Here is a 10,760-nt window from a genome sequence, read left to right on the forward strand (position 1 = left end):
AAGTCGCCACAACTCTGAAACTACAGGACTGACAAGACATCTGAATAGCAAAACTCTGGGCTCTTAGGGAGCCTGCCTCTCGAGGCGGAACGGTGATCATGGACCTAGAAACAGGCGATCCTCTTGACTGGACTGTAGATCAGGTTGTGGCTTTCCTGTGCCACAGTTCTTCGGCGCCATGGTCCCAGTCGGCGAACCCTGCTCGTCTCCCCGATCCCAACGCGTTCGAAGCCGCTATCCGGGAGAATATGGTTAATGGTGAAGTCCTGCTGAACGATGTGGATAAGGAGACACTTCGGGAGGACCTGGGCCTTAAGGCTCTTGGTCCGCGCAGCACCGTCATGGCAGCTATCCGCTACCTCCGGAAACTGTCAGTGAAATATCAGAGAGCGTATTCTGCACATACGTCCGCCTATAACGATGGTCAACCTGCGTATTCCCCTAGAATGACTCCCATGACCGTGGCAAGCCACGTTCCTGGTTCTCCGCAACACTACCCTAATGTTTCACGACAAGCTACTCCCCGTCAGGGAATGCTTCCTACGTCTCTACCCGTTGCTCCCTCTGTTCCGACCGCTCAAGAGGTCAAACCTGAACTATATCCAGGTGATATCCCTGATAGATCGTTGCAACCCAATGGGATTCATCCGTCTTCAGAACCACCGAATTCCCATCAACCTGTTCTTGATGATGACATCAATAACAGACCTCATGACACCCCCAATCCCCAACCTCCGCAGTTGCCTGACGAACGGAGCGTTGCACGCGGTGCCTCACCGCGTCTACGCCCCAATGAGTACTTTCATGTTGACAGTCAAGGCAAAAAGCGGAGAAAGCTCGACCTTACTTCCAGTGCGCTGGCTCAAAAAGAAGCGGTATCCGATCAGGAAACACCGCAGTTACGAGCAAAGAATTGGTACATGGGTCCGAGTAGATTCGATCCCATGGATGTATTTTACCCTATACAGCCTGATTCCGAAGTTGAAGAATCCTTATTCGTTACTTTGAGTCCAGGGCTGCCGACCGGTCTGCGGCTCTTTGTCAAGAACTGCCTTCATCAGCTTTTCCGACAGCAGCGGGTGAGGTTGGCGGCCAAAGATGGCTACAAACGTTCAGCCATATTCCCTTGCAAGAGCACCCTCCTTGGCGGCAACCAGCCCCAGTTTTTCACCCTGTATTCTTCACGTGATGGCCAAGTCACTGTCACACAGGAGACAACGGCTGACTGGCCTGAATTTAGCTTGCAGAGCAACCAACGCCCGGCCTTGGGCTCTAAAGATCGGGATCCCTATGACTACCTGCTTGAGAAGTATCCTGTCGAAGAAAATGAGGAGCATGCACTTCCTTTGTACGGTGAGTCGGGATCAGAAGGTGAATATGATTCCGATACATGGCGCGAAATTGAGGAGTCTCAAGAAGACCAGCCTAAATATTTGACTTCTCACGAAGTCAACTCGGTCATCGAACGTTGTGTCAGAGACTACGAAGAACAGTGGAGGAGAGATCACCTTCCTAAGCAGGAGCATAAGGCCCATCGAATCTGGATGGAAGCCAAGAGACTTCGGAACAGGAACCAGCAAACAAAGAGCATACAGCGAGATATCGAGCACTTGCAACGACGTCTCGAAAAAATCAAGAAGGAGATCCATATGGATAAATATGCCAAAATCGCGGACGTCGAGTTTATATGCCAGAGCATGGAGCAGACCGTCTTCAATATCGAGGCACAGAAGTGGCGAATTTCAATCCTAGAAAAACCAGAATGTCCGCCCAAAGTTCCAGCCATCTCGAAGCCTCGGCCCAAGAAAGTTCGACTGGATCTTGATGAGGAGTCACTCGGCTCTGAGACAGACGATTTGGCAGATGACTCTCTAAGCGATTTTATCGAACATGACGACGCCCCCATGGACATTTCTATGACATCTGACAGCGACGACATCATCAGTCCTTCAGGGAAAAGGAGAAAGCAGCGCAATAGTAACGGTCAAGTGCAGCATAAAAGCGCTCTGGTTAAGGCTTTTGAAATGTCACCTTCGCCTCCTATGCCGCCTGCTACTACGCAGCAGCAGCCTCCCACGTCTTATGTGCCTGTAGGCGGGCAAGACATTGAGATGATCGATTTGACCCAAAGCCGCCCAGGTTCCCCAGGGGACGATTTTGAGATCACGACACCGCCCTTGAATCCTGCGCGTCCTGCTCATGAGCCGGAATCTATCACTCCACTAAAGACGGAACAGCCTTCATCGCCAGCCTTCTCGGTTATTCCACCCGCGCCACAATCTCCTAGTGCCGGGATGGCTAGGAGGACTGGTACTCCATCAGATAGAAAAAAGCCTGAACTATTTGATATCGACGTCGACGACTTTAAGAGGATGGTGCACGTTAAGTGGAGTGTACTTGAAGATCGCCGCGATCGCCAAAGGCTCCTGACGAAACTAATTGCGTGTTTGCCTGGGGATGAGCGTACTAACATGGCAACAACCATCCCGACCTATACTCGCGTTGAACTCAGGAGTCTGACGTTCAGAGCCCTTCAAGCCATGCGTAACCATAGCCAGAAGTTACGCGGCTTGGACGCTGCACAGAACGAAATCATCATGCGCGTGGCGTCACTTTACGTGTCCTGGAACAATTGTATCAGGCTCAACCAAAAAGGAATCAACAAGAGCTTGCTGGACAACGCCATAAACAACAAAGGCGATTTCGAAGACTTTGCCAACCAACTCACTGCGCGTCTCGAGGCATATACTCGACTGATTGCTCGGAAAGCAGCTCCTGCAAAAGATGATACCTCCCCCACCAGTACGGAAGACTCGGATCAAGACTTGCTAGCGGCGTCATCTCGTACACCCCATAAGAAGCGGAAACGAGAAATTAAAGAAAGCGAGGAAGTGAAGAGGAACCACGAGGCCGCTCAGGTCCGTGTTGCATTGCAGGAAGAGCAGCGGAAACGACTTGAAAAGAGGATGGAAAGCATGGGCGTCAGTAATGACGATCCAGAGCGTCAAGCTGTTAGCTTCGAACAGCCGGTCATTTACCTTGATGCTCACATTGGGCGGCGCGTAAAGTCGCACCAACTTAACGGCATTCAGTTTATGTGGCGTGAACTGATACAAGATGAGAAAGGCGAAGGTTGCCTTTTGGCACATACTATGGGCTTAGGCAAGACGATGCAAGTGTAAGTTTTCAGCATTCCTTACATTCCATGGCCACAATAGATTAATCATTACGAAGTATTTCACTTCTAGTCACAATCGCTGCGGCGGCCGCTTCAGACGACGACTCTGTTCGTAACCAAGTGCCTAAGCGTTTTCATCGATCGCAGACACTCATCCTGTGCCCTTCGTCATTGATTGACAATTGGTATGAGGAGTTTTTGATGTGGACCCCGCGGAAGAACTATCTTGGCACAATAAGAAAGGTCACAAGCTCGGTAACGTTACAACAACGGTTGGCGGAGGTTGCTGCATGGCATGAAACCGGCGGCGTTCTTATTCTGAGCTACGATATTTTCCGGAACTGGATCCACAACAAGGAAACAAAGCAGCGCGGGAAGCCTCTGGATGATCAAACCCATGCACGGGTCCGAGAGCAACTGTTGAAAGGGCCCAACATCATTGTCGCAGATGAAGCGCACAAAATGAGGAATCGTGCATCTGGACTTTCTACTGCTGCGAGCTTATTTGAATCAAAAAGTCGCATAGCTCTCACGGGCTCCCCGCTGGCTAATAATCTGGTCGATTACTTTGCCATGGTCGATTGGATTGCTCCAGGATACCTAGGAAAGTTCGTTGAATTCAAGGCCAACTACATAGAGCCAATCGAAGACGGACTGTATGCCGACAGCACCTATACTGAGAGGCGCAAGTCCCTCAAAAAGCTTCAAGTCTTGAAGGAGATCTTGAATCCGAAAATCAACCGAGCTGATATTTCCGTCCTCAAGGGCAGTCTTCCACCAAAAGTTGAATTCGTCATAACCGTTTCCTTAACCGATCTCCAAAAGAAAGCATATGACTTGTATGTGAAATCTCTTTTGGAAGATAAGTCGAGAGGAGATGTTAGGAGCATGATGATCTTGTCTTGGCTGGCCATTTTAGGGTTATGCTGCAGTCACCCGGCTTGTTTCAAGGATAGGCTGCTGGAACGAGCAAATAGTCAGCGAAAGTTCACTAGAAGGTCCGACGACTTTGACCAGGAGGAAATGCCTGGAGACGAACCTATCAGTCAAATTGGTCTCTCCGAATCGATGATTGCCGCGCAGGAAGAACTTCTTTCTAGCGTCCCTGATCTTGACAACCCGGTGCATTCTCATCGGGCTCAGATCCTTGATAGGATAATTAGCGAATCTATCAAGGCGGGCGATAAAGTCCTGGTTTTCTCCCACAGTCTTTCGACCCTGGATTATCTCGAGAAACTCTTGATATCTACTGGAAGGAGATATTCTCGATTGGATGGTTCGACGCCAGTTGGCGTGCGACAGGCTGCCACCAAGAATTTCAATAACGCGACGACTCTGCAACAGGTGTTCCTTATTTCTACTCGTGCAGGTGGGCTTGGGTTGAACATTCCTGGTGCGAACCGAGTCATCATATATGATTTCCTCTTCAATCCTACCTGGGAGGAGCAGGCAGTCGGACGAGCCTACCGTCTTGGCCAGCAGAAGCCGGTTTTCGTCTATCGTTTCATTTCTGCAGGCACGTTCGAAGAGGTCCTGCACAACAAGGCCGTGTTCAAGACGCAGTTAGCAATTCGTGTGGTTGATAAGAAGAACCCAGTTCGCTGGGCATCGAAATCTCTTGGGGAATATCTTTTCCCGGTAAAGGAGGTCAAGAAAGAAGATGTTTCCGAATACATCGGAAAGGATCCCCGCGTTCTAGACAAGATTATTGGAGATGATAAGGACAGAATCATCCGCAAGATTGCTCTCACTGAAACCTTCCAGAAGGAAGACAATGACAAACTCACAGAAGAGGAGAAAAAGGATGTTCAACAAGAACTGGATGATGAACGTCTCAAGAGAAGCGATCCTGAGGCTTATGCCAAGAGAATGAGAGAAAAGTGGATGGAACAAGAAAGAGAAAGGATGGCAGCCGAAGCAAAAAGGGTGGCTTCGATGCAAGCCCATCAGCGAGCCTATCAGCAAGCTCAGCAACAAGCTCGGCAACAACCTCAGCAGCAAGGCCAACAGCAAGCCCCTCCGCAATCATGGACACCGCAACAACTTCAGTCACTTGTCTACCGCGGATACATTCCACCAAGCACATTGGGGAGCGTTCCAACCTCAAACGTTCCAACCTCAAAGCCTGTCATTCCTGATAGCGCTCATAATATCGGCCCCCCTCCGTTGGAGCCTGATACCAGTGTTTTGAATGCAAATGCGCAGTCGGAACGGACAGCGTCTGCAGCTGATGGGAATACTGCGGCGGCTTTGTCTTCGATTTCGGAGATGGCCAGAACCTCTACAACTGCGTCTTCGGGAAACCAGGTCGCACAGCCTGCGCCTGCAACATCTATAAATGAACGGTCAGGCTCTTCTACCGTTGACCATCCTACGGTCAGCAATGGGCAAAAACAACCCGGACCAGGGACTGCAGCTGGAGGGCCTCAAGTTGCTGTGTCATCAACTATGCGAGCTTCACCGGTCTTCGAAGGGGGTTCGCTATGACGCCCTGGGTAGACCTATCTCCGACGAGCTTACGAATACTGTGATGTCCCTGGATAAATCCACGATTTTTAACCTGCTGCAATGCCTAAACATTTTGCGCCATATTATGCCAACTAAGTGGAAACCTTTTACAAAGGAGTCACCTTAGTTGTGCTGCTTGCAGAGCGTGATGTGTCCGATCTGCAAGTCTTTTCTTTTCTTTTCTTTTCTTTTCTTTTCTTCCTGTATTTTCTTGCCTTTTTTTCCCTCTGGATGATATTTCTTCATCTTTATCCTGCCTTGTATCTATAATATCCGTGCATGTCTTTCTGCTTGCTTGGATACCGACTTCTATGCTATGCTATGCTCTTCTTTGCTATAGATACGCTTGTTCTGCGGCTTCATCTTCACTCGAGTGAACTACATAGCGCGCACACACTCCTACTTGCTTGGCGTTCGTTCGTCGACATTAGGTACGGGGCAGCACTGGCACTGGCACTGGCACTGGCGTTTATGAGGACTGGGGTTTTTTTTATCTTTCCATCTTTTTTGTTGTTATTTGCGTTTAATTTATGAGGCTGCTGCGTGTATTTTTTGCTTCTACTTCCATTTTTGTCATTTGCAATTTCATCCGATACCCGCAATTCAATTCAATCCACTCCAATCCAATCCAAGTCCTGTCCATTCTAGTCCCACGAGGACATATATTGCTTATTTATTATTTTTTTTATGGTGATGAATGAATGCGAACAGACGGGGTCTTCCTATACTAGCATGTAAAAAAAAAGCAATAAAAAACAAAAAGGAAGCAGCAGTCATGAGCGGAGCCCCTTATTTTGATGAAATTACGACTTAATATTTTTTGATATGTTTTCATACTTTTTTCCCTTGGACATTTTTCACCTTCAGCAGGTGCGAATTATTATGCACCGCACATGCTTGGCATATTCATAGATACCACACATACATCGCTGTTAGCAGTTGATATTTCTTGAGGAAACGGGTTCTGCTTTTGACTGCCTTGTTTTATCGCCTCAATATTGCTATTGTTTTTTTTTCCCAGATAAAACATTAGACGATTGGACAGTCCATTTTTTATATTTCTATTTTCCTCCCCTTTCAAGCAAAGTAGCAAGTATATTAAATCGCGATTATACATACATCACGAAGAAGGAAGTTGTTGACTTGAAGGGGATAATAATAATAATAGTAATAATACATGAAAGAAAAACCGCAGACAAGCAAGGCGACATGGACAGGGCGAATGAAAGGTATGTAAATCCAGAAAAGGGGATTTTTTTTCAAAAGTAGAAGGATAAAGAAAAGAATTAACGGGGAAAAAAAATTACATATACATAGTGGAAAAAGAAAGTAGCAGTAGTAGAAGAAATAATTCAAATAAGGACAGGAAAAAGGAAGAGGTTTCTTAACGTAGCAGTTTCTCGAGATCCGCAATCCTTGCCGCCGTGTCTTCGGCCCTCTTCTTCTTCCCAGTCTCGCGCAGAGCGGCCATCGACAGCTGGCGCTTGGTTTCCTGGATCTCCAGCACGCGGTCTTCGATGCTGTCCTCCATAACCAGTCGCCACACGGTGGTCTCCCGTGTCTGGCCCAGTCGGTAGACGCGGTCCATCGCCTGGTCCTCGATGGCTGGTGCCCACCAGCTATCTGCGAGGATCACCTGGTTGGCGGCGACCAGGTTGAGTCCGACGCTGCAGACATTCAAACTCGCGAGCAGGACCTTGCAATCCGGATCGGTCGAGAAAACGGTGATGGCGTTGTCTCGTTTAGCAGATGGCATTTTCCCGTCAATACGAGTGAAAACTATCCCACTGCGCTTGAGATGAGGTTCGAGGATGTCGAGGAACGATGTCCACTGGCTGAAGACAACCGTCTTTGTGTCAGGTGCTTGTCCCTGTGCGGTCAGAATCTTGATCAGAGCTTCGATCTTGCTGCTTGGAGCGTCCGGGTCGACGTCGACACTCCCGGTATCTTCACCCATCTCCGATGCGGGAGGTACGAGAGCAGAAGTGTCCTTGATCTCCGCGCGGCAGAGCGGGCATTTGTGCTGTCTCTCGATGACTTGCTCGATACATGATCTGTCAAATGCGTGTGCGCAAGCAGTGATAACTGGCTGCTCCAGCGTGTCGAGACAGATGGAACAAGTCTCCTGACTTTCAATCCTCAACTGTAACATCTCTTGAAGGGCCTTCACGTTTTCCGGTGTTAAGTCGATGACTTTGTGGTCTTCCAGCAAAGCCATGAGCTTGTCAACGCGGTTTTTACAAAGCGCCCAGTGGTTGCACACTTGACGCAGGCGGAGAATGACCTCCAAAATGTGTGAATATGTCGCATTGCCATGCTTATCGCTGGACTGGTACTTGCTAAGCATGCCCTTTGCCTCCGATCTAAAGTCTCTGTCAGTACTTGGCAAAACGCTGATTGGTAAATTCCAGAACTTACTGGAGCATTCCATATTTTTCTTGCTCATGAGGATGAAACTTGACGCGCAAGACATGGGATCGGAGAGGTGGAAGTCGTAAGTTGACGAACGACATGTCCTTTCGACGTCTCAAGCAGATAGCTGCCATCATCGTCTGGAGGAGAGACGTGCTCTCAGGATCCCCATAGCTTAGAGGGCGAATAAGGACGCTGTTAAACACCGCCAGGTCTTCAAGACCCCCTGAAAGTCGTAGAAATCGAATCTGAGAGTACAAGTCTCTGAGCGAGTTGATAATTGGCGTCCCTGTCAGTGTCCAGCGAGAATCCGCTCTAAGATTGCAGGCCGCAAGTGCCCCTTTAGAGCGCGGATTGCGGATTGTATGACCTTCATCGAGGACAACACGACGCCAGTGGATGGAGTACAGGCCTTTGGCTGGTATTTTCTTTGATTTGTCGTTTGGATTGTATTCCATGGCCAAAGCACCATAACTCGTAATGACGACATCGTACTGACCGAGGTTGGCTGCCTCCTTTTTGCCGGCGCCGTGATATACGAGGACATGGAGGGCGTGTGTATCTTTAACGTGGGCCTCGATCTGATTTTTCCAGTTGCTCATCACACCAACAGGGCTTATTATCAGTGTTGTCCTTGTAGACTCTGGGGTTCTAGGTTGTGGATTAGCGAGAATCAAGGAAATAATCTGAATGGTCTTTCCCAGGCCCATGTCATCAGCTAGGATTCCCCCGCTCGCAAGCGGTGGTTCTTTTGTAGTGCAAAAGTTAGTAGCAATGTTTCTATATTTGTTGCCCTCGCGCTTCCAGAGTTGCACGACGTCCTGAGATCCTGCAGCGGGCAGACGTGGCGACTCCTTTTCGAGCATCCAGGCTAAGCCCTGTCGCTGATACGAGAGAAGCTGGGTTGCTAGTCCAGGAGGAATTTCGGCCATTGGCATGTTGGCCAAGTCCTCCTCGTTGACTCCAAACTTCTCAACTGCCTGCACCATTTGGCGAGGGTTGAAGGTGCTGCTCTGATTAATGAGATCCTCCAGACTCGCGCCCTCACCCATTCCGTCCGGAGTGGAGAGATTGGCAAACATCGCTTGATCCGGAATGTTCCATTGCATCCCTTGTCCCATAGCCTTTGCCATTGCACGGGCTCTCTTCTCGGCTTCCTTGCGTTGCTTCTCGCGCTCCTTTTCGAGTCTCCGCTGTTCTCGCTCCCTGCGTTTGACCTCCCCTATCGGGAGTTTATCAATCTGCATTTGGGATTTCACTTGTTCTTTCGCTCTGGGCTCGCTAGGACCGTAGAGCTTCAAAACAATCGGGCAATCATATGCGCCGATCATACCGGTCAGAATGCCTTCAATTAGGAGACTCTTCGAATCCTGATCATCACATCAGCTCATGCCTTGCAAGATATTTCCAGGAGACCCGCGGTACCATGTATTTAGCCAGTCTTGCCGCCATATTTCGGGGAATGTGACCAATCTGCTGGCCCATCACATTATCTACTCGAATCGCATTCGAGTCGTAGGGATTTCCCGGTTCTCTCTTTAGAATAACGTGTTCTCCTAAGGTTGCATGTCCCTGGTAATAGCGGACACCCACGATCTTCGTATGGAGATCGTCTTTATATATGTCAGATGGATTCCCAATTAACATCGCCTAGAAATGCACGGCTTGACACTTACCATAAAGCTCGTAGTTGCTGTAAGCAGCATCATCGAAGTCTTGGCTGCCCTGAATAAGGTCGATGGCTCCGGCATCATCTTCGTCGAGTAGACTGATCTGAGAAGCTTGACTGAGCGGTATGAAAACAGCGTCTTCGCCGAAGCGCTGCCCATTGCTCACGTTCAGGTGAGCATTCGTCTGGTCACCTCTGCCAATTTTTCTCGGGCGGCGAGGGTCCTCTTGGTCACTCGCAGTGAGATCGACGACATCAGCCTTGCGTTTCCTAGCGTCCCTGGCCATGAGGCTGAATATGTAGTGAGAAGATACTCCTAGTAGAGATGAAGGAAAGTATAGGAGTATCTGTCCTGATAATTTAACGCGTCTTGATGGCACTAACTCCTAATTTATCTCGATTCTGTCTCGGTTTCTCAACGAGTGAATGAATGACCCAACATCAAAAAGGCAGTATAAAGATAGATAAAGTGGAGTCCTAGGCCAGTACAGAGTAGCACCGTTCGAATACTACTCCGTATAAATTAAGCATGACAACAGCACCGGCGCACGTCGTGTGGATCCTCGAGCGGCATCATTGACTGCGGTCAGTGCATCCTGCTAAGCTTCCCCTGGCCAAGGGAACGCGAGAGAGCCACGTGTCCACGTGACAGTGTTCTACTAGCCGAATTTGGAAATAAATGCCCTAGTCCAGATTCGGCAGAGATTCAGTAATCAGACCGACTATGCATTGACTCATGTGGTTAGCGATGCCCCCGAACAGGCTAAGTGCAAATCACCAAAGAATGTACGAATACCTCCAAGTGGACCTCGACAGTCGAACACGGAATGGATTACGGAGTATTCAAGGACACGTTCCACCGATCTGGGTGGATGCCGAAGATTGGCTCGCGGCAGAGCGACGTCACACAGCCGGCGGTCAGAAATAAACACTGAATTAGCAAGTTGAATGCTGTTGCCACTCTTCACCATATTGTTTTCCTGTTCTCTGCTC

The 10,760-nt window shown here is 49.0% G+C and overlaps 2 protein-coding genes across 2 annotated transcripts; one reads left to right on the plus strand and one right to left on the minus strand.

The window, feature by feature from the left end:
* Positions 1-98: 98 nt before the first annotated feature.
* Positions 99-5,665, plus strand: T310_4039 (SNF2 family helicase/ATPase; the record flags this gene model as incomplete). Its single annotated transcript, XM_013473033.1, has 2 exons — positions 99-3,178; positions 3,235-5,665. 2 exons carry the CDS (start codon positions 99-101, stop codon positions 5,663-5,665), a joined length of 5,511 nt encoding a protein of 1,836 aa, XP_013328487.1.
* Positions 5,666-7,070: 1,405 nt separating this feature from the next.
* Positions 7,071-10,054, minus strand: T310_4040 (uncharacterized protein; the record flags this gene model as incomplete). The annotated part of the gene is made up of 4 exons (XM_013473034.1): positions 7,071-8,103; positions 8,195-9,468; positions 9,524-9,711; positions 9,775-10,054. The coding sequence occupies 4 exons, from the start codon at positions 10,052-10,054 to the stop codon at positions 7,071-7,073; spliced, it is 2,775 nt and encodes a 924-aa protein (XP_013328488.1).
* Positions 10,055-10,760: the final 706 nt, after the last annotated feature.

Source organism: Rasamsonia emersonii (genome assembly GCF_000968595.1).
Source record: "Rasamsonia emersonii CBS 393.64 chromosome Unknown ctg1118621760094, whole genome shotgun sequence".
NCBI classification, from domain to species: domain Eukaryota; kingdom Fungi; phylum Ascomycota; class Eurotiomycetes; order Eurotiales; family Trichocomaceae; genus Rasamsonia; species Rasamsonia emersonii.